Source organism: Sapajus apella, unplaced genomic scaffold (assembly GCF_009761245.1).
Source record: "Sapajus apella isolate SASKATOON/1434 unplaced genomic scaffold, GSC_monkey_1.0 scaffold62, whole genome shotgun sequence".
NCBI lineage: Eukaryota > Metazoa > Chordata > Mammalia > Primates > Cebidae > Sapajus > Sapajus apella.
The window spans coordinates 7,358,204-7,382,766 of NW_022437002.1; the positions used below are offsets into that span (position 1 = coordinate 7,358,204).

The window sequence follows — 24,563 nt, forward strand, 5'->3', positions numbered from 1 at the left end:
GAAAGAAAGAAAGAAATTGACATCTCTGAGAAAGCTGTAAATCTCCAGTGCATTTCAAAGATTTAAACAATTTTTTTCGCTTATCGGATCTTGGGAATTCTTAAAGCTGCCTCATTCTGTTTAACAGCTAGCTACATAATACTCTCTTGTAGGTGTGTATTATAATTAATAAGCATCACCAATGAACACATAAGCTATTTTCAGTCTTTTTCCGCTATAAATGTTCTTTTTTATCACTCTCTTGTGAGATTATATCTGCAGGATGAATTTGTAAAAGTTGAATAGTTGGGCTGAGTGCAGTGTCTCATGCCAGTAATCCCAGCACTTTGGGGAGGCCAAGTGGGTGGATTACCTGAGGTCAGGAATTTGAGACCAGCCTGGCCAACATGGAGAAACCTTGTCTCTACTAAAAATACAAAAATGAGCCAGGCGTGGTGGCGGGTGCCTATAACCCCAGCTACTTGGGAAGCTGATGCAGGAGACTTGCTTGAAGCCGGGAGGTGGAGGTTAGGGTGAGCTGAGATCTCACCACTGCACTCCAGCCTGGGTGACAGAGTGAGACTCTGTCTCAAAAAAAATAAAAAAAAAAGTTGACTTGTTGGGTCAAGAGTTCCGTGTATTCAAAGTATCAAATATATGGCCTATTTGCTCTTAATTAGTTTTGCAGCCGTTTGTATTCCTACCAGTAGTAGTTGATTGTAGGGGTTAGCAAATGTTTTTCTGTTAAGGGCCTGATGGTAAATATTTTGGTCTTTGCAGCCTGCATATGGTCTCTGTCGAAAACTTTTCTTTGTATATATTTTGGTCTTAGGCCAAAGTTGGGAAACTTTGGCCTATAGCATAGCTGTAAGACTTTTATGAAAACTTCTTTGTCATTACCAGCCTGCTGTGTGAACATGATATCTCATTGTTTTATTAGTTATGCATTTCTTTTGTTGAATCTTAGCATTTTGCTCCCTCTGAAATGTTTGTTTGAGCCCTTTGCTTTTATATATGTATTTGGTGTCTGTATCTTTACTGAACCGTAGGTTCTATCTTTATCTTTTAAGGAAATTACCTTTGTGATATAAAATGAGGTAAAACCTTTTTTTTTTTTTTTTTTTTTTGAGACGGAGTTTCACTCTTGTTACCCAGGCTGGAGTGCAATGGCGCAATCTCGGCTCACCGCAACCTCCGCCTCCTGGGTTCAGGCAATTCTCCTGCCTCAGCCTCCTGAGTAGCTGGGATTACAGGCACGTGCCACCATGCCCAGCTAATTTTTTGTAGTTTTAGTAGAGACGGGGTTTCACCGTGTTGACCAGGATGGTCTCGATCTCTTGACCTCGTGATCCACCCGCCTCGGCCTCCCAAAGTGCTGGGATTACAGGCTTGAGCCACCGCGCCCGGCCGAAGTAAAACCTTTTAAATCAGCTTATCTTTTAACCTTTTGATTTGATTTGTGTTTTCTCATCTCTAGCCATTTTTTAAGTCACATTTGATCTTTTATATTTTTATTTATAAATTGGTCTTTTATTCTGGATTTTTTTGGTCATCATTAGAAAGACTTGCCTCTATAACTTAAAAATAATTCTTCCATAGTTTTTTTAATATTATTAAAAAATTCTTCCATAGTTTATTTAATATTACTGTTTTTTTTTAATGTCTAAACTTAGACACAGCTGTAAAATTTTTTGATGCGAGTCAGGGATCTCATTTTTCCATATGACTATGCTTTTTTTCAAATACTATATCCTGAATTTAAATGTAGTGATATGGGGCTGGATGCAGTGGCCCACACCTGTAATCCCAGCCCTGTGGCAGGCTGAGGTGGGCAGATTGCTTGAGCTCAGGAGTTCAATACTACCCTAAGCAACATGGTGAAACTGTGTCTCTACAAAAAATACAAAAATAAGCCGGATGGGGTGGCATGCACCTGTAATCCCAGCCACTCAAGAGGCTGAGGTGGGAGGATTGCTTGAGCCCTGGAGGTAGAGGTTGTAGTGAGCTTAGCTCATGCCACTGCACACCAACCTGGGCAACAGAGCTCAAAAAATGTCTCTCTGTCTCAAAAAATGAACCAGCTAACTAAATGAATAAGTAAATGTAGTAATATGGAAAGTTGCTTACAATATGACTTCTTAGTATTGACTTCTCATGCAGTGTATAACTCAAAATTCTGACTACATAAACTTTGAGCACATGCTATGTGGTCAGCTACTAATGATGAAACATTCAGGTGGCTCACCTGTTCAGCATACATCTCATAAGATTTTAGCATCTGTTTTACTATCTGTTATCTCAATTGATTATTTTAGTAAGTACAAAAAATTTTTCCAAATCTGTTATTGCCTCTACATTTATTAGCAAACATTCTTATGATAAAACAAGCTTTTCTTCCCTTCCCTTTGACATTATGGACTCAAATCATTATTTATTTACCCTCACACTGTTTCTGATTTTCTGTTTTTTTTTCTAGCTCTGTGAGGAGGAAGAGTCATAGTTATCTCTTTTATCATTTTTATCCCAAGAACCCAGCACAACACCTACCACAGAGTAGTTTCCTAATAAATATGTGCTCAGTGAATGAATACTTCAAGCAGTGGGGAACTATAGAATCTCAAAGAAGGGTGTAATGGGAAATGATTTGTATTTTGGGAAGGTAATTCTGGTGTCATTAAGGAGGAGGGCAACTTGAGCAAAGCTCAAAAAAAGAAAGAAGAAACAGGTTCTTGTCCTGTCATATCACCCAGGCTGGAGTGCAATGGCACAGTTATAGCTTGCCGCAGCCTCAAATTCTTGGGTTCAAGTGATCCTCCTGCCTCAGCCTCCTGAGTAGCTAGGACTCCATGCGTGAGCCATCACAGATTTAAAAAAAATTTTTTTAGAGATGGGCTTTTGCTATGTTGCCCAGTCTGGTCTTGAATTCCTGGCCTCAAACAGTCCTCAGGCCTCGGGCTCCCAGAGTGCTAAGATTATAGATGTGAGCCACTGTGCCTGGCCCAGGAAAGCTTTCATTTGGATTCTGTATCAGTTGGGACCTGATTACAGATGATTCAACTCAAATCAACTTAACAAGAGGAATTTATTAAATCGTCGAATCCAGAGAAGGATTAAAGAACCAGCCACATGAAGGATATAACTGGGCTTCAGGAACAAAATAAGAGTAAGGGTGCCAATGTCACTAATATTTTTAGTCTTTACCTCACTCCGTTTTTATCAGTTCTGGTTTGTTTGCTCATGCGCCAATTAATGTGGTTTCGGCATAGAGTTCATAAAGATATGGTTGCTTCTTGAGTATCTATGTGGATTGAATTAGTATACCTTTGAAGGTATCGTAGAATCCAAGAGATGTGGAGTGTTAGAACTAGAGAACTAGGTGCTAAGTAGAAAAGATGGATTTGAGAGAGATAAGTAGTACAGTTGACAGAATTTGTCCAGAGGGGAATCTTGAGCAACTGCTGGTTTGGTGACTCTGTTAACCGTCTGAGGGAAATACAAGAAGCATATGCTTGGAATGGGAGGGAACATGATGAGTTTTGATTTTAGAGTTGCGAAGTTGGAGAACCTGTAGGAGCTAGTTGAATACAGACATCCAAAATCTTGGAAGAAAAGCCTAAGCTTAAGTTCTTAGGAAGTCAGTAGCAAAGGTAAGTTTTATGGAGGTGAACAGAATAGCTCAGTCTGAGTGTAAAAGTAAAGAGAACTGGAATCTTACAGAAAAACTAATATTGAAGCCATGTGAACAGAGGAAGAAGAGGATAAAATAAATTAACAAGCCAATTAAGGAAAGTAAGAAGAAATGAGTACCAAAGAACCCAAAGGAATTTTATCCATGAGGGATATGCCACTTAGGGATTGAAAAAAGTCAATTTGCTTTGACCAGTAGGAGATCATTGATGATGTTCATGAGAAAAGTTCCAGTGGAAAGTTGGGAGCTCATTATATTAAGCTCAAAGTGTTACTGATTGAGATGAAGTAGAAGCAAACTATGTAGAATTTTTTTCCAACAAGTTTGTGAAGGGAAGATGAATGAGAGCATTGTAGGGCTAGGGAGTTGCTTTGTTTTGTTTTGGAATGGGAGAGATTAGTATATCTTAGTAGTTTTGAACAGTAAACAGTTTTTTACTCTGGGTTGGATAAAATTTATTTTTATGTTTAAATATTAACTGCTTTAAGTGTTTATTAGTGTTAGTGCAGAGAAAATGGGACTCAGACCCAAGACCTGAGTGCTAATCCCATTTTTCCCTGAATAATTGCCATAATAATTATAATTACCATTTTATATTCCCTTCTATATGCCAGTCATTGTGTTAGTAGGTCTTCTATACATACTATCACTAATCCTCACCACAAATTAATCTCCAAGGTGAGTATTATGCTGTTGTATAGATAGAGTCTGAGAGTTTACTTTTCAGGATTATATAGATTTCTAGGATCATCCTTTGATTTCAGCACAGATATGTCTGATTCTGAAGTTGGTGCTCTTTTCTCTATATCATGTAATTTTCCTTTGTAACCTGAAGTAGTTCTCAAGTTTTGGCTTCTCATTTCCTTAACTGTCAGATAGGAGTAGTCATATCTGTCACATCTGTATCAAAGTATTAAGTGAATACTACGGTAATATCTGTATTTTGTTTGAAAAACTATTTATTTGGTTAAATACCAGACTGACCATATCATTGTGGTCATCTTTAGTACTATCGTTTGTCTAAACAGTATTTTACTTTTTAAGGTGGTGGTATCATGGATACAGAAATGTCTGAAGATATAGACCACAACTTAACTCCTACCCTTGACAGCATGTCTTATGGAATGCCGAATCAAACAGGATCTGAAAATTCATTGCTGGATGAAGATGATTATTTTTTGAACTCTGGGGATCTTGCAGGAATTCCAGTCGTTGGTAGTGACAATGAGGATGAACAGGATTTTAGTTCAAAGGACAATCTTGTTTCTTCAATTCATACTGATGATAGCTTGGAAGTAGAGAGAAGAGTCACACAGCATGAATCAGACAATGAAAATGAAATACAAATTCAAAATAAGTTAAAAAAAGACTTTCCTAAACAGTTTGATCAGGTTTCTGTTTTTAAATCAATACGGAAAGATTTTAGTCTAGTAAGAGAAAACAGCAAAGAGACATTTTCTGGAAAGGAGAAAAATAGAGACCTAACTTATCATGAACGTGAAAAACGGTTGGATAAACCTCATAAAGATTTGGATTCAAGGTTGAAAAGCAGTTTTTTTGATAAAGCAGGTAATAATTATTGGAATTAGAACCATAAAACAATTAAAAATTACCGATCATAATACAGCTTTTATTACTTTTGATGTTAAGTGAAGTATGAACAGTTAAATTCATTGTAAGCTTGTCATTTTTCTTTTGTCCTTGTTCTTTGCAGAGTGACTGAATTTCTCCCAGTAACTTTTGGTAATGGTATAAATGGTTGAAAATAGCTCTAAACCTCATTTCTCCCTCCCCTGGTTGCAATGTTTTGATGAGAAAGGCAAGATACTTGAATCACCTGTTCATTTTCTTTGGTTGAACATTGGAACCTGAAGTTGGATTTAACTTCTTTGTGCTGTAAGCACTAATTCAAACTGCTGTCTCAAATTTAGTCCAAATTAGGGAGTTTTTATTTCATTTTTTTAAATTTTAATTTAATTTTTTGTTTATAAACTCTCACCTCTATCTGAAAGGGAGTTTTTTAAAAAAAAACATTTCTAATTTATGTTTTAGAAGTTTCTTGAGGTTCTTCCTGAGCTTCTTTGCCCAGTGTACCCTATATTTTAGTTCTAGTTAACATTCTTGACTATATCGTATATTTCCTTCTGTGCTTTCCTTTCCTCCTGCCATTCCATTTGCCTGCATGTCATTTTCTCTCTGTATATTTGCCTGTGAAAGTACTTCTTACCTAGCAATACCTAACTCATAAACCTCTTCTACTCTGTCATCATTCTAACTGCTCTACATCCAGAATGAATTGTTTCCTTATCTATATTTCCACAGCATTTTCATGCCTCATTATTTATAGTACTTACCACACAGTATTATAGTTCTATATTTATTTTACCTTACCTACTAGTATAGGAGTTGATTGAGGGCCAGATTGTATCTTACTCATCTTTGTATTCTTGGGGCCTAACCTGGTGTAGTGAAATAGTAATTCTTCAATAAATGTTCAATAGCAGTGAAGGAAAGCAAGTATTCTATATCAGTCCTTGTATTTCTTCTAACACTGCTAGGAAATGTATGGTACAAAGAACAAACCAGTATTGTTAAAAAGAAAGCTTTTGAGTGTGTACAAGGCTGTGCAAGGATATACTATATTTTTCTCTATAATTCAGCATATATTTCCAATATCCCTTCTTGGGGTATGAGAGTCATGTTTCTCAAGGAACATAATGTCTAGTAGTAGAATGGACAAGACAAGTCAGGTGGTAGAAATGCCAATGGCCAGCTGAATAGCATAAGATGTAATTTACAGTTAAAGACAATGGTGGAAGAGTTAGTCATAAGGCAGTTCAAGAAGATGTCTTTCAAATAACTGAAACAGTATGTTTTAGGGATTCTTAGAAGAGAGATGATTTTTAACTTAGTGAGCAGGAAAGGTTTTGTAGAAGAGAGGTAAATTTTTAACTGAGCTGAGTCTGGGAAAGTATAATTTTCAGAGTAAAAATCTTTTTTTTTTTTAGGTTTCAGCAATGAAAAAATGTAGGATAAGGCTATAAGTTAGGTGGGGCCAGATTGTGCAGAACTTTGAGTGAAAATACCTTTTGGGTGTTTTTGGGACCCACTTCACTCTAATGAGCATCTTTGTTGGAAAAGAGAGGTGATTATCAAATGATAGCTTTTTAGGTCACTCTTTATAAGATTTGTTATTCATATACATGTGTTTGTTTGTTTTTTTTTCCTTTCAATAGCTAATCAAGTTGAAGAAACATTACATACCCATTTACCACAAACCCCAGAAACAAACTTTAGGGTAAGTTTTCAGTGTGTATGTAGATTGCTGTAACTGTGACAAGTGTCAAAGTTTTCTTTATGTCACTTTTTAAATTTTAACAATGTATTAGGTACAGCACTGATTTTTTTTTTTTTTTTTTTTTTTTTTTCTCAAATTTGCTTAATATTTGGGTAAGGACATCTTTGGAGACATTCTAAAAAGCCTCAACTCTTAGGGTCTTTATTTGTATTTGGCATTTAGACATATAACACATTTACTTTTAGGCATAGGGACTCTAATGAATGTCCATAGAGTTCTTCATTTCCAATGAGCTTTTCTTTGGGTGTTAAACCTGAAGAGGAATCATTTTAAAATCTGACTATTTATTAATCCTTTATATTGTGTTTTAGGATTCCAGCTACCCATTTGCCAATAAAGAATCCATTGGTTCGGAACTGGGGAATTCCTTTGCATCAAATATTAGAATTAAAGAAGAACCTTTGGATGATGAGTATGACAAAGCAATGGCACCACAGCAGGGACTACTAGACAAAATTAAAGATGAACCTGACAATGCTCAAGTAAACATTTCACCTTTTTTCCCCTCCCCTTCTTTTTGTTCCACACATTGAATTATTCATTTGAGAGAGGAAGTACTTAAGAAGTGAAATAGTTTGTTGGCAGGGTGAAAGGAAACTCTTAAAGAAGGTTGAGGCGATTTGAATTATCTTATAAGGCATTAATGAGCGATACAAAACAAGGCTTTTAATCATCTTTGTTTCTTAATACCACTGTGATTTTTGCAATGCATTTTAGTTCAAGGATTTGAGATCTATACAGCAGAAGGTTTACGGTAGTTTATGGATTTGTGGTGCAATAAAGTTTATATAGGATAGTAAGCCTTTTGCAGTTAATGCTAATGAAGTACAGGCTATATATGGATTTAAATATTTTTCAGGAGGGGTTAATGGACAGATCATCTTTGGAAGGGTTAATTGATTGAAGAACCAGTTCATTGGATTAGTGGATAGAAGGTAAAGGAGGCTTTGATGAATGATACATGATTCCAAGTTTGAGATCTGTGAGTAATAAAAGTGAAGGTAGACCTCTGCTACTTCAAAGTTGCTCTAGAGATAAAATCATAGAGAATCCTGTAACTGTGAGTTCCTGAAGTCAGCTAAGTTATCCATGCAGTTAATGATGTTGCTGCTGTTGAAACAGAAGGAAAAAGTTACATCAGATACTGTAATCATTTTGAAGTGCAAGAAGGGGTCCAAGGGATGAATATACAATAGCAGCAATTATCTGAGGGTATCTCTGTTTTGTACAGATGGCATGAATTCAGAGGATTATAAGTAAAGATGGTATGAATTGGCTATTTTTCTGAAATGACATTTAATCTGGGGAAAGCTTATATTTTCCTATCTTTCTATTTCATTAGAGGGTTTGAGACTGTCAGACTTCTGTGGAAGTGCTTGATTGATTGATTGATTGATTGATTGAAATAAGGTCTTGCCCAGGCTGGAATGCAGTGATGCAGTCACTGCTCACTGAAGCCTTATCCTCCCAGGCTCAAGTGATCCTCCCAGCTCATCCTGTCAAGTAGCTGGCACCACGGGTGTGTATCACCACACTGGTGAATTTAAAAAAAATTTTTGTAGAGGGGCCTGACGTGGTGGCTCATGCCTGTCATCCTAGCACTTTGCAGCCTGAAGCTGGCAGATCACTTGAGGTCAGGAGTTCCAGACCACACGGTGAAATCCCATCTCTGCTAAAAATACAAAAAGTAAGCCAGGCATGGTGGCAGGTGCCTGTAATTCCAGCTACTTCAGAGGCTGAGGCAGGAGGATCACTTGAACCCAGGAGGTGGAGGTTGCAGTAAGCTGAGATTGTGCCACTGCACTCCAGCCTGGATGACAAAGCGAGACTCCATCTAAAAAGCAAACTTTTTTTTGTAGAGTAAGTTGCACAGGCTTTTGTCTGACTCCTGTGCTCAAACGATCCTCCTGCTCTGGGCTCCCAAAGTGTTGAGATTACAGGCGTGAGCCACTGTGCCTGGCCAAGAGCATTTTTCATTTAGATGTTTTTGGACAAGATTTCTCAAACTCGACAGCATTGACATTTTGGACTAGATAATTCTTTGTTGTGAGGCAATGTTCTGTGCATTGTAGGATGTTTAGTAGCATTCGTGGCCTCTACCTACTACATGCCAGTTGCAGCCTTCTTCCTTGACAATTGTAACAAAAAATTATCTGCTATTGAGGACCACTGTAATAGAGTAAGCAGATAGAAGAATAGGAGATTGTAGAGGTAGGTGATTCATGTGAGTCAAATTGATGCTCAGCATGAATTCCATGATGTCCAGTGGAAGCTGGCTATCTTAGGGTACTGATGGTCAAGCTATAGGAATTGGATGGATATGAGTATAGTTGCTACACAGAAGAAAGTAGAAGGAATACGGATAGATTTTTCTATTCTATTTGAATAGAAGGTAAATAAAAGCATGTTTGTAGAAGTAGATAAAATGGAGATCTTAGATATCTAAATTAGGGATAATTGGATGTTCCAATACCTGGGAAAGTTCATTTGGCAGTATATGCTTCAGAAGACTACAACCATGTCTATATGAAGGGCAGACCTTGTATCTCTTCTCCTGCCCCAATGTGGACATGCAAAACAAGATTTCTTATGTGGACATAAGAAATCATAATGCTGGCAGGGTACCAAAAGCATCTCTTTCTTTTGTACTTGACCCATGTGACACTTCCTTGGGATAAAAAGTCGCTTATAGCATAGACCAAATACAGTAGGAGTAGAGAACACTGAGAAGGTTATTAGTATTGTTGTTTTCATAACAATCAGAGAGCTTACAGTGGCTAGAGAATATAAATAGGATGGAATAGATAGAAACACTGAAATTTTTATACACTTATTCAGAATTATAAAATGTGTTATAAAATGCTGAGTATGAATATGAAGTTTCATCTTGGTTGTGGGGAAGAACTTCCCCAGAGGCTCACTACCTGATTGATCAGACTTGAGAGTTAAGCAGTAATGTGAGTAGGTCCCAGGCATAAGATCCAAAAGTATTCTTTACCCTGACACCACAATAAGGCACTTGCAGTATATGAGTGGATAGAGCTAGGCTTTCCCTGAGGAGTCTTTTTTGTCAGCCACCAGGATCAGACCTTTGATAATTCTTCTAGAAATCTCCCAGAGCAGCTCTCATGTTATAAACTAGATACCTGATTCTTTCCTTCTTTTCTTTTTCTCGTCTTTCCCACACCCCTCTCCGCCTTCCCTCCTTCTTTGAGAGGAGTATTGCCTTTCAGTATTGCATAATGCTTTATTACTCTTATTCATTTCCTATGGACTGGAAAAGGGAACTCTAGTGTATTATTTTAGTAGTCGCAAGAAACTGCTGTTAGCCTCTCGTAAAGTACTGATAGGTTTTACAGCTGTGGTCAGCGTTTACTTTTGACTATCAGTTACCAGTAACTTTTTTCATGGTTCAATAAAATCATAGCTTTAGTTTATAGCACCTTTTCAAAACTTCCCTTGGCTTTTCTTTATGCTTAATTTAGGTAGTTTTGCTTTTAGCTCACTTCCTAATTCTCCGTTTTACACAATTCATTTTGGTCATAATTTCTTTACTTTCCTATATAAGTCACCAAGGTGCTGAAATATATGTATATGTATTTAACTTCTACCCATTGTCTCTTGGTTATTTCTTCAGTTATGATATCATGGATTTGCCAGTCATCGTCCTCCTGCCTCTATTACTGGCATAATGTCATTGGGCCTCTCAGTTTCATTTCTTTGTTCTAATTCCATTGCATGTTTCTATATTGTTTTCTGTAGTATTTTTACAGTTACAGATGCTTTTACATGTACTATGTTGCTTAATTCTCCTAACAACCCTATATAAGATGGCCAGAGTAGAGGATATTAACATTTATAGATGAGAGAGTTGAGATTTATAGAGATTAGTTACTCAAGGCCACATGGCCAGGAAGGAGCCAATCTGGGGTCATAATCAAAGTCTTTTTTTTTTTAGTCTGCCAATCTTTCTTTAAATAAAAGTTACTTAATTTAAAAAATACTTAGAGAAGGCTTCAAAATAGATACTTTAAAAAGAGCCAGATACCTCATTTTCCCCTCTTCCATAGGTTCTAAAAACTGTACTTTTCAGTAAATACTACATCAAAATCATGATTTCTTTTTTATTTTTTTTTGCTCATAATAATAGAGGGAGAGCTAATGTGTAGTCTCTCATTGAAAGAACTCAATTAAAATGAGAAAGCAAATGAACTAATTATCATAATAGTGATTCATACAGTTTTGGAAAGATGTAATAATTCAAATGTTGCGGCTTTGTTTTAGCTATGTTGAGTTAATTTGGCACTAGAAACTGTATTATTCATTTCTAAAATACTTTCATGGGACGTTAATGTTGATCTTCGTTTGTAGTAAACTAAGAAGTTAAAGGTATTTGTGAAAGAATTTTTTTTTGTTGTTTTTACATGTGTTTTTTTGCTTCTGAAGGCTTTTCGGTTACCAATCAGATATTTACTTCTCAGAAAATATTTATTAATTATTTGCTAGTCATTGATTTGTTTATCAAATACTTGTAAAATTAGTCATTGTGGGAGGATACAAACATAAACCAAACATGATTCTGCCTTGAAGGCATTGTGGACCATGCAAACAGTAATTAAGATGTATACTATTTTACTATGTTACATAAATAATATGTACTCAGGGCTTAAGGAATGCAGCAGAAGTTTGCAGTAGCCATCACAGAGACTGAGAGACCTGACTTTAGACTGTTAATGTATGCCATTGAGTATTGGTTGTTTCTGGAGTTTTCTGAGATTAAAATAAAAATATTTAAGGAAATTTTAGTACACAGTATAATGAAGGAATGTCATGATTAGTCGATTTGAGAAAATCTTTTAATACTTACATTTCATCTGCAGATCAAACAAGAGTATCTATAATAGTCACTTTATAGATGCCAAAAGACATCTCATGTAATTCATACATTTCTTGCAATAGATTTTTTTCTTGATCATGGTAAAAAAATGCCACTTCAGATCAATAACAGTTATTGAAGTTGAAGTAAAATGATAGAAACCTTCTGTTAATATTACTAAAAGAATACAAGTTGCTGATGTTATCTTTATTATTTAACTGTTGGATTTTCACTCTAATCCATGTTAAAGAAATTAGAAGAAAAAATAATGGAAAAAGGGAAATAAAATTATCACTTGCTAGTAAGAATCTTTATGAAAAAGAATTAATGGAATTCATAAAATTTAATATATACCTACTTGAATTATACCAGTATTTCTATAAATAAATTTTCCAGTTAGATGATATAATGAAAAAGATATACTATTCCCGGCAGCAACTAAAAATTGCTTATATAAAATACAACTTGAAATAATTGAGAGACCATATTTTTAAATGTAAGAAATATGAAGATGTCAGTTATTTTTAAATTAAGATTTAAGGCCGGGTGTGGTGGCTCACACCTGTAATCCTAGCACTTTGGGAGGCTGAGGCAGGCAAATCACTTGAGGTCAGAAGTTCAAGACCAGCCTGGACAACATGGTGAAACCCCGTCTTTACTAAAAACTACAAAAAATTAGCCAGGTGTGGTGGTGCACGCCTGTAATTACAGCTACTCAGGAGGCTGGGGCAGGAGAATTACTTGAAGCAGGGAGGCAGAGGTTGCAGTGAGCTGAGATTGCACCATTGCATCCCAGCCTGTGGACAAGAGTGAAACTCTGTCTCAAAAAAAAAAAAAAAAAAAAAAAAAAAAAATTAAGATTTAGATTTGATGCAATTTTGATGAAAATATCAATGGTTAAATTCTGAAGTTTTGTAGAATAATAATAGACATGAACATACACACACTTATTACACATATTCTAAAATATGGATGGAGAAGTTGAGAGTGGCAAACCCTGTTAAATTGTTAAACATCATACAATTAATTTTTTTGTTTGTTTGTTTTAAGATGGATTTTCACTCTTGTTGCTCATGCTGGAGTGCAATGGTGCAGTCTTGGCCCGCTGCAACCTCCTCCCCCCAGGTTCAAACAAATTCTCCTACCTCAGCCTCCTGAGTAGCTAGGATTACAGGCAAATGCCCCCACGCCCAGCTAATTTTTGTATTTTTAGTAGAGATGGGGTTTCATTATGTTGGCCAGGCTGGTCTCAAACTCCTGACTTCAGGTGATCCACCTGCCTTGGCCTCCCAAAGTGCTGGGATTACAGGTGTAAGCCACGGCACCTGGCCATAAACACCCTACAATTAGTTTCATTAGGAGAGCATGTCATAAGATTAGTCAGACTGAAAATGATATAGAAGAGATAGCCCAAAAACAGACATTATTTTTAAGAATTTGATATATTAATAGCAAATGAAAGGAATTAACTATTTAGAGAAAGAAAAAGGGCCAGGCATGGTATCTTACGCCTATAATCCCAGCACTTGGGGAGGCTGAGGCAGGTAGATCACTTGAGGTCAGGAGCTTGAGACCATCCTTACCAACATGGTGAATCCCCCCGTCTCTACTAAAAATACAAAAATTAGCCAGACATGGTGGCAGGTGCCTGTAATCCCAGCTACTTGGGAGGCTGAGGCAGGAGAATCATTTGAACCTGGAAGGCTGAGATTGCAGTGAGCTGAGATTGAGCTAGCTTGGGTGACAGAGCAAAACCCTGCCTCAAAAAAAAAAAAAAAAGAAGAAAAAATGCTCATTGTACATCAAAATGAGTACATTCCAAATGGACTAAAGCAGGAGTTGGCAAATTATCAGTGGTGGGCCAAATCTAGCCCTCACATCTTTTTTGTTTTTCCATCCACTGCCTTTATAAATAAAGTTTTATTTGAACATTGCCACGTTCATTACATATTATCTGGGTGCTTTTGCTCCACCAGAGCAGAGTTGAATAGTTGGGACAGAGACTGTATGGCCTGCAAAGTGGAAAATATTTGCTATCTGGCCCCTTACAGATAAAGTTTGCTGACCCCTGGATTAAAGGACTGAATTATTATAAACAGTGAAACTGTTTTCTTATTATTTTAATATGGAAGTAAAACTTTGTAAGAGAAGAAATCACAAAGGTAAAGACTGTCAGATTTTTTTGGCATAACAATGGAAACGTAAAATTTGAGGAAATGTTGATAACAAATGCTATTGAGAGTTAATATTGTTCCATTATAATGTACTTTTTGTAAATGAACATTAAAAAATAGCTACAAATTAAAACAAAGTGGGAAAAGACTTTTAAAAATGGCATTTTTTCCATAAATTACTGGAGTAATTATAATTAAGATTTTTTTGGGAGGAAAACCACCTGTCGTTATGTATCAAGAACCTTTACTGTGTACCTTTTTACCTAGTAATTCCACTTTAGTAAATTTTTTAGGAGATAATCCTAAATTTGGGAGTATGAATATTCACAAAGATATTCATCATGACATTACTGATTGTAATAAATATGCAGAAACATTAAATGGACCAACATTGTATTGTGGTTATATAATCTCGGTGCCATGTGGGGCCACTGGAGCCTAAGGCAGAAGGAAAAAATCAGTAATACTGATTCAGTATTTATTTAAAATTTTGGTATTTTGTTCATCATGGACCTTGCATAAATTTGATTTTTAAAGATACTGTGTTAAAATATTATCTTGATTACTGAGGTTTTTGGCGCCCCCTCAATTTTGTGCCTGAGGCATGTGCCTCATTCACCTCATCCCAGTCACATCTCTGTGTAATGTGTTATGTTTCTTAAATAATATATATTTGTATTTCTCAAATTTGAGTAATGTGCCAACACCCCCCAACCACAAAAAAGGAGATATATCTGAGATACTCCAGAATTCCAAGAATAAGTGGTCTTGCAGAGTTTTTGCATGTTTCAATATGATAAACAATATATTAAAATAGAAGTTAAAGCTATTATGTAATGATTTTAGAATGCAGTCGTATAATTGTAAAAAGCAAACAGCACTGAAAAGTTGTAGTAGAACTCAAGTTATATGATGGTTATTCATGACTTAAAATATATGTACATGCACATAAAAATCATTGAAATAAAAAAATTTAAACAGCATTCTTTTAGAATTTTCAGACTATGTAGATGTCAGGGATTCTTGGACTTCAGTTTTAGAAACACTGTTATATTTAGCCATTAGGAGTTATTTTGGAATAATACATAATATACAAAAGTTCAAATGATTCAATTGAGCAAAAAATCAGTTTATAAGAATGGTATATTTAGTATAATTAAAACTTATTAAGAAATAAAGTCTCTGAATTGAGAAGAGGAAAAGGCTGGAAAGAAATATACCCAAAGAATAACAGTGGTTGTTTTGGGGTGATTGAAATATGATTAGATTTTTAACAATTTTTATTTATCTAAATTTTCTATAGTGATTGTGTATTACTTTTATAATAAGCAGTAACATAATACTTTAATAAAATTAAAGATGATTTTTTTCAAAAATAATTTATAAATAGTAGTGTCACAGGTTAAGTAGATAGCTACTTTGATTTTTTTCCCTCTTATACTCCTAGCATATACATATTATACCCATATTTAATTATAGTTTGCTTGCTGTTTTGTACTTTATTATTTCTTATTAATATTATAAACATTTTTCACCTCTATATAGTGGTAGTAAAATGTCTTGAATGTCTGGATGTCTTTAGGTATTTATTCTTTTCTCTATGTATTTATTTATTTTTTTCTTCTTTAAAGGAGTATAGTCATGGCCAACAGCAAAAAACTCAAGAGGGGGAACTGAAAATTAGTGCTGTGTTTTCAGTCAGTGGCAGCCCTCTTGGTAAGAAACAGACCTGAATAAATGGATTGTGTATATTCTGACCAATATGAATGAAGAGGAAATTCTGCTTGCATTAATAAACTAGGCAGTTCTCTCTACCCACTTAGGATGCTTTTAAATTTTATATTGCATAATTACTGTTGGGTTTCAAGACTAGCTCTAGAAGAGAAAGAAAGAATGCATATTTAAAATTCATGGTAAAAAGTAAAACATTTTTTTCTTTCAATTTTTTTTTTTTTTTTTTAAAGCTCCACAGTTGACTACTGGCTTTCAGCCCTCACTGGCATCATCTGGCATGAATAAAATGCTTCCTTCAGTTCCAGCCACAGCTGTTCGAGTTTCCTGTTCTGGTTGTAAAAAAATCCTCCAGAAGGGGCAAACTGCTTATCAGAGGAAAGGGTCTACTCAGCTATTCTGCTCCACACTGTGCCTCACTGGATATACAGTTCCACCTGTCCGCCCACCGCCTCCTCTCACCAAGAAAACTTGTTCAAGTTGCTCAAAGTATAGCAGAATTCTAAATTATCTTTTTTGTTTCTTTCCTTTCTGATAACATACTTTGTTCTTGCCCATGTATTACGTTTGGTAGTCTACATTTATTCCTTCTTTTATTTTGTTATTTTTTGAGAAATATCACATTATTTTCTGTCTGCTTTCTGTTGTTGCTTTTCAGTCTTCCAGATGCTAGGTGCTCAGCTTGTTTTTTAGCTTTCAATAATGTTACTTTTATGTATTGTTTTTAAAGTCAGCTCTCCCATCCTTGCTAGTTGAAGTACCTAATATAACAAAAAGTACACATTTAGGGGTATTGTATTACAGCAGTATTTTATCTTATAACTATAGGCAACAGAGATTTAAATCCAACAAATATTTAAAGTTATATTTTCTGTTATGTAATTGGAATTTATTTAAATTTTTCTTCTTAACCTTAAATGGCTTCCAGCATATGTATTTTTATTTTCTCGGTATCTCTGAACTACCTCAGAGTGTCCAATGGAATATTTAATAACAAGAAAGGGATATGACCTTATCATTTTAATAAGGTCATCCTGATATATTTGAGGAGTATGAAAGGACTTTGACTAATTTTGTGATTGTTAGAAATAGTTTAAGTGAGAAAAAGAGAAATAGTGTTCTTGTTCTGAAACACTCTATTACCAGGCTACTCAAACATGATTCATTTATTACTTAGGGAGTAGTGTTTATAGTTCTTCACACGGATGCTGCACTTTGGAGAGGAAAGAAAGATACTCGTCCTAATTAAGAGATGTTTAAAATAAATTTAAATATGGCTAGAACTTTCTCTGTAAAATAGTTATATGCACATCGTTTATGTTCATTTTTTTTGAAATAACTGAAAGGGTAAAAATGATTATATTTGAGGCAGCTTAAATATACACTGTAACAGATATACAAATGTAGATTGGACTTCAGTTTCCTTTGGGATTTCTATTTTTATTGTAGAATTGTTGCTATTTAAAAGAACTGTAGAAACTTCTGCAGCTTTTTGTTTTGGGACTATCTTTTAAGCTAATTACACATTATTTTGAATAGCTTCTGTGCTATCAAATTTTTATCTCCTAAGTGCTTATTTACTGTTCACAGGTGGCTAAAAGCCATTTAGTACCATGTATATTGATTAAAGTGTAGAATAATATATTTTTTTATTTTTGTTCAGAAATGAAATTTGATTTAAGATTGGTGCTTTTGTGGCTTTCAATGTCTTTTGTGAAGAAATTTATAAAAGAGAATTTAATAAAAAATACATCTTTGAGTTATATTCTCATTGTTAGAATAATAATTATCCCAGAGCTACTTTGAATGATAGATTTTGGCTTTTTTTTTTTTTTTTGAGATGAAGTATCACTGTGTCACCAGGCTGGAGTGCATGGCATGATCTTGGCTCACTGCAACCTCCACCTCCTGGGTTCAAGAGGTTCTCCTGCCTCAGCCTTCTGAGTAGCTGGGAATATAGGCGTGCGCCACCATGCCTGGCTAATTTTTGTATTTTTAGTAGAAGCAGGGTTTCACCATGTTGGCCGGGCTGGTCTCTATCTCCTGAGCTCGTGATCTGCCCGCCTTGGCTTCACCAAAGTGCTGGGATTACAGGCATGAGCTACCGTGCCTGGCCTTGGCTTATTTTTTTTTTTAATTTTTATTTCATTAGAATATAAACCACAAGAAAGTAGTTAGGGAAAGTACAGGAGAAATATTGGTTAAAGGCTACAAAATTTGGCCAGGTACAGTGGCTCATGCCTGTAATCCCAGCACTTTGGGAGGCTGAGGCAGGTGGATCATGAGGTCAGGAGTTTGAGACCAGCCTGACCAATATGTTGAAAGCCCATCTCTACTAAAAATACAAAAATTAGCCAGGCATGGTGATGTGTGCCTGTTAATCCCAGCTACTCAGGAGGCTGAGAGGCAGGAGAATCACTTGAACCCGTGAGGTGGAGGTTGCAGTGAGCCAAGATTGTGCCACTGCACTCCAGCCTGGGCGACAGAGTGATACTCTGTCTGCTCCCACTAACAAAAAAAAATAGATTTGAAATTTTTTAGTTAGTAAGAATTGAAGATCTATTGTACAATATGGTGACTGTAGTTAATGATACATTGTATTCTTGAAAAATGGTGAGAATGGATATAAAATATTCTCACCACAAAAATAGTAATCAAGGGAATACATATATTAATTAGCTAGATTAAGGCATTGCAGAGAAGTTGAGTATCTCTTAACTGAAATGCTTGGGACCAGAGGTGTTTCAGATTTTGAATTTTTACAAAAGATTTTGGGATATTTGCATTATATGGACTAACCAATTGAGCATTTCTAATCTGAAATTTGAAATGCTCCTATGAGGATATCCTTTGAACATCATGTTGGCACTCAAAAAGTTTCAGATACTGGGAGCATTTTGGATTTCTGGATTAGGGATACTCAGCCTGTTTTTCAAAATATCATATTGGGCAGGGCTTGGTGGCTCACATCTGTAATCCCAGTACTTTGGGAGGCTAAGGCAGGTGGATCGCTTGAGGCTAGAGGTTCAAGACCAGCCTAGCCAACATGGTGAAACCCTATCTCTGCTAAAATCACAAAAATTAGTTGGTCATGGTGGCAGATGCCTATAAACCCAGCTACTCAGGTGGCTGAGGCACAAGAATCACTTGAACCTGGGAGACAGAGGTTGCAGTGAGCCAAGATTGTACCACTGTAGTCCAGCCTGGGCGACAAGTGAGACGACTCTATCTTAAAAAAAAAGAAAAGGAAAATAATTATGTTGTACTTGTAGTAAATACATATAATTGATGTCAGTATAAATAAATATATATATATATCTACACACACACACACACACACACACACACACACACTCACGGGTAGGAACTTTGTGTGTTTGCTGCAATATACTCAGCACAGTAAGTGCTTAATAAATACTTGTTGAATGAGTGAATTAATGATCCTAACTTTTTTTTTTTAAAAAAGCTATACTTACTACTTTATAGTTACAACTTATGTAGTAAAATTATTTAGTAAAAATAGACTTTATACAGCTTAAATTATAAAGTATACTTTTAAAAATGAGTACTTAGGTATTCTGTATGCCAGTATATTCATCATGGGATTCTAAGATTTAAGTGAGTTTGAAGATTTTAATTTTTATAGTTTTTTTTTTCTGTTTCTTATTTTGCCATGAAATAATTTCACACAATAACTTCATGTTTCTTTATTTAATTATTACTCTAGGGATCAACACTCTTTAAAATTTCAGTGATATTTACCTTTTCATAATCATAGCCATAGACTGGGCATGGTGGCATGCACCCGGTTACTCAAGAGGCTGAGGTGGGAGGATTGCTTGAGCCCAGGAGTTTGAAATTCAGTCTGGGGAACATTAGTGAGACTTGGTCCCTGCCAGCCCCCCAAAAAAGTCAGTCGTAGATACTTTTTTCAAAGATTTATCAGTTATTTTCAAAATGGCTATGGAAAACTCACGTAAGTTTTAAAATGTATGCCCTCTTTCTGATTTTAAAAGAATTGTTATTCTTGTTCATACACGTTACTCTTTTCATCTAGATTTATCATGTTTCTTTGGCCTCCGGTCTCTGGTGTTTGCCTAAGCGTTATATAGAGACAGGTCATTTCTACCTACATGTCATTTTATCTATGTCTTGATCTTACGTAATTCGGTTGCTCTGTTAGATTACGTTATCTTCTCATGTTTGGTTTATCCATTACCCAGATTTTCCGTTTTTTCAACCAGTTATTCCTTGACTCTTAACAGTTCAACCTCTTTATTCACTTAATCTTTTACCCTTTTTTATTCCTTACTCTTTTTCATTTACCCCTTTCTGTTACTTAGGTACTCCTTACTTGCTTATCTCTTCAGCCTTTTCTTCATTTTCTTTCTTTCTTACTTTTCTCCTACTTTTCATTAGACATAATACTTTCTTGTTGCTTCAGTCTTCAACCATTGATCAATCTCGTTTTTCCTTACATTCCATTTTCCTTCCCGAACTGCTGTTTCATCTCCTGTTCAACACTACCTTTCCTTTCTCTTTATCCCCTCTTATTTACATGGTGATTACAACAGTTTGGTTGTAAAATGTTGTTTTCATCAGATAACACCAGTTATTTTCAAAGTGGCTATGGAAAACTCACGTAAGTTTTAAAATGTATGCCCTCTTTCTGATTTTAAAAGAATTATTATTCTTGTTCATACATGTTACTCTTTTCATCTAGATTTATCATGTTTCTATGGCCTCCGATCTCTGGTGTTTGCCTAAGCGTTATATAGAGACAGGTCATTTCTACCTACATGTCATTTTATCTATGTCTTGATCTTACGTAATTCAATTGCTCTTTTATCTGATTATAAAATTGATGAGTTGGATGTACCAAAAATATAAGGAAGCTAAATTCAAAGAAGCTAAAAGATTTGTTCATGTCACGTAGCTGATTAATTTTGGCACATACATTGTCTCTCTACATAGTCTATGGTCAAACAGTTTTCATTTATAATCATTCCCCATAAGAAGGGTTTCAGTTTGATTTGAATAGGTAGAGATGGAAAAGATTTCCTGTCTGATAACTACTGCTGTTGTTGTAGACCAGTAAAAATAGAGCAGCGGCACTTAAGTTAGAAGAAACTCATTAGCTATTCAGAATAACTTATTTTTCTTAATTTTTGTTAATTGTATTTCTTAGCTGCTTGAATTTAACTTAAACTCTGAAAATATTTTAGTTGCCATTTAATTTTTAGGTTTCCTTAATGATATGGATTATTAAATTTGTTTTTAAAAATCTGTCTCGGCTGGGAGCAGTGGCTTTTGGGAAGTCGAGGTGGGAGGACTGCATGACCTCAGGAGTTTGAGACCAGCCTGGGCTACACAGTGAGACCTCACCTCTACAAAAAGTTAAAAAATTGACCAGCTATGGTGCCACATGGCTGTAATCCCAGTTGCTTGGGAGGATGAGACAAGAGGATTGCCTGAGTCCAGGAGTTTGAGGCTGCGGTGAGCTGTGATCACACTCCTCTTCAGCCTGGGTGACAGAGCAGGACCCAATCTTTAAAAAAAAAATTATATCTGCAGAAAAGAGGTAATTTGGAGGATAATTTTGTTAATACGGTTAGTAAGATCAGATTCTTGGTATAATGATATTCAAAGAAGTAACATGCAGATTGTCTGTACCATTTCTGAATTTTCACTAACTGGAATGAGATTGTTTCTTCTCATTCTGTCATAATATATAATCCAGTACCATAATAAGATGGAATCTAATTGGACTCTGAGCATAGTGAGAGCAGTGAAAAATACCTAATTTTATACTTCCATTTCCTTGATCTATGCTGCTCCCAATTCTTACCTCCTTAACCTCCTAGAAAACTCCTATTTAAGGTCCAGCTAAAATATCACCCCTTGGGGAGCCTTTCACGTTAATTATAGTCTGAAATAATTGTTTCTTAATTTATATTTTTATGGTACATTATTCATGTCTTTTTCAAAAGTTATACTATTAATTTTAAGGAGCTTCTGTTACAGTATTTTATAAATTGTCTATTTGTCACAATAACTCTGAGCTACTTAAGTGTATACATGGACCACAGTTTTTTTTGTTTTTTTTTTTGAGATAGAGTCTTGCTCTGTTGCCCATGCTGGAGTGCAATGGTGCAATCTTGATTCACTGCAACTTTTGCCTCCCAGATTCAAGCAATTCTTTTGCCTTAGCCTCCTAAGTAGCTGGGACTACAGTCGTGTGCCACCACGCCTGGCTAATTTTTGTATTCATAGTAGAGATGGAGTTTCACTACGTTGTCCAGGCTGATCTCGAACTCCTGACTGAGTGATCTACCCGCCTCCGCCTCCCAACGTGCTGAGATTACAGGTGTAAGCCACTGTGCCTGGCCCAGTCAAGTTTGTGGACCATGTTTTGACTGAGGGTTTAGTTAATGTCTAGCTCAATATAACTTCTCACTAAATAACCCTCTATGAAATATAAAACCTAATTTTAAAAATAATTGTAAATGCAAAAAGCAAAGCAGAGTTGCTAAGTAGGGAGGATGGCAAGGTATGGAGTGTATTACGGCATAGTACAGTATTAGGTGCTCCTAATAATGATTTCCCATTATATCTACTATTTTACTGAAGCAGAGAGATTTGTATAGTTATACTGTAGAGATATTCAGGGTTTGGTTCCAGACCACCTCAATGAAGCAAATGCTCAATAAAGCTATTAATCTCAAAATGAGTGATATTAATTTTTTGGCTTCCCAGGGCCTATCAAAGTTGTGTTTATACTGTAGTCTGTTAAGTATGCAATAGCATTACATCTTTAAAAAACAGTGTACATTTTTTAATTAAAAATACTTTATTGCTAACAATCGTGAGCCTTCAGCAAGTCATAATCTTATTACTAGTCAACAGTCTTGTTTTGATGTTGATGGCTGCTGACGAATTCAGGGTGGTGGTTGCTGAAGGTTTTGGTGGCTGTGGCAATTTCTTAAGATAACAATGAAGTTTGTCACATCGGTTGACTTCCTTTCGCAAAAGATTTCTCTGTAGTATGCAATAATGTTTGATAGCATTTTACCCAGGGAAGAACGTTCCAAATTGGAGTCAGTACTCTCAAACTCTACCATTGCTTTATCAACTAAGTTTATGTAATACTTTAAATCCTTTCGTGTCATTTCACCAAAATTTACAGCGTCTGCACCAGGAATAAATTCCATGATAAGAAATTACTTTCCTTGCTCATCCAATTGGAAGCAACTCCTCATCTGTTCAAGTTTTATGAGATTGCAGCAATTCATTTGCATCTTCAGGCTCCACTTCTAGTTCTCGTACTATTTCTCCCACATTTTTAGGTAATTTCATCCACTGAAGTCTCATACTCCTCAGAGTTACCTGTAAGGATTGAAGTTACTTACTTCCAAGCTCCTATTAAAGTTGATATTTGGATTTCTTCTCATTAATCATGAATGTTCTTAATGACATCTGGAATGGTGAATCTTTTCCAGAAGGTTTTTATTTATTTTATTTTTTTGAGATGGAGTTTCACTCTTGCTGCCCAGGCTGGACTGCAATGACACAATCTTGGCTCATTGCAACCTCCACCTCCCTGGTTCAAGCAGTTCTCCTCCCTCAGCCTCCCAAGTATCTGGGATTACAGGCATGCACCACCACGCCTGGCTAATTTTGTATTTTTAGTAGAGATGGGGTTTCTCCATACTGGTCAGGCTGGTCTTGAACTCCTGACCTCAGGTGATCTGCCCTCCTCGGCCTCCCAAAGTGCTAGGATTACAGGCATGAGCCACCGTACCTGGCCCTCCAGAAGCTTTTTAATTTCCTGTGGCCACATCCTTCATAGACATCACTATCTATGCCAGCTATAGCCTTAGGAAATGTACTTCTTAAATAATAAGATGCAAAAGGTGAAGTTACCCCTTGATCCACGGGCTGCAGAATAGATACTGTGTAAGGAGGTATGAAAATAACATTAACCTCTTGTACATTTCCATCAGAACTCTTCAGTGACTAGATGTATTGTCAATGGCAGTAATATTTTGAAAGGAATCTTTTTTCTTAAGTGTCTTAGGATTTTTGAAAGGTAAATGACTTGGCTTCAACCTGAAGTCACCAGCTACATTAGCGAGTCTTGTTAGAGAGTCAGCCTGTCCTTTGAAGCTTTGAAACCTTAAAGCCAAGGATTGACTTCTCACTGGCTATTAAAGTCCTAGATGCCATCATCTTTCAATAGAAGACCATTTCTTCTACACTGAAAATCTTATTTAGTGTAGCCACCATCATCAGTTATCTTAGGAGATATTCTTGATAACTTAACTACAGCTTCTCCATCAGCACTTGCTGCTTCGCCTTGTACTTTGATGTTCTAGAGATGGCTTTTTTCGTTAAACCGTATGAGCTAACCTCTGCTAAATCTAAATTACCTTCTGTAACTTCATTGCCTCAGTCTTCCTAGAATTTCAGAGAGTTAGGGCCTTGCTCTGGATTAGGCTTTGGCTTAAGGGAATGTTGTGGCTGATTTGATTGTCTCTCTAGACCACTATAACTTTTCTTCACATCAGCAGTAAGACTGTTGCACTTTTTTTTTTTTTTTTTTTTTTTTTGAGATTGAGTCTTGCTCTGTCACCCAAACTGGAGTATAGCGGTGTGATCTCGGCTCACTGCAACCTCTGCCTCCCAAGTTCAAGCAATTCTCCTGTCTCAGCCTCTGAGTAGCTGGGACTACAGGCATGCGCCACCATGCCTGGGTAA

General features: G+C 36.0%; 1 protein-coding gene across 7 annotated transcripts in view; it reads left to right on the forward strand.

The window, feature by feature from the left end:
• The window catches only part of ZMYM4 (zinc finger MYM-type containing 4), a 155,614-nt gene that overhangs the window by 89,985 nt on the left and 41,066 nt on the right, over positions 1–24,563 (forward strand). For 4 of the 7 annotated variants that reach the window (XM_032246899.1, XM_032246897.1, XM_032246896.1 and 1 more), the window contains 5 exons: positions 4,712–5,236; positions 6,904–6,965; positions 7,337–7,507; positions 15,707–15,791; positions 16,040–16,295. In XM_032246899.1, coding sequence (XP_032102790.1) covers positions 4,712–5,236; positions 6,904–6,965; positions 7,337–7,507; positions 15,707–15,791; positions 16,040–16,295 — 1,099 coding nt within the window. Of the gene's footprint in view, positions 1–4,711; positions 5,237–5,381; positions 5,564–6,903; positions 6,966–7,336; positions 7,508–15,706; positions 15,792–16,039; positions 16,296–24,563 lie in introns of those variants that run through there. The other 3 variants (XM_032246902.1, XM_032246901.1, XM_032246900.1) reach the window with 2 other exon arrangements.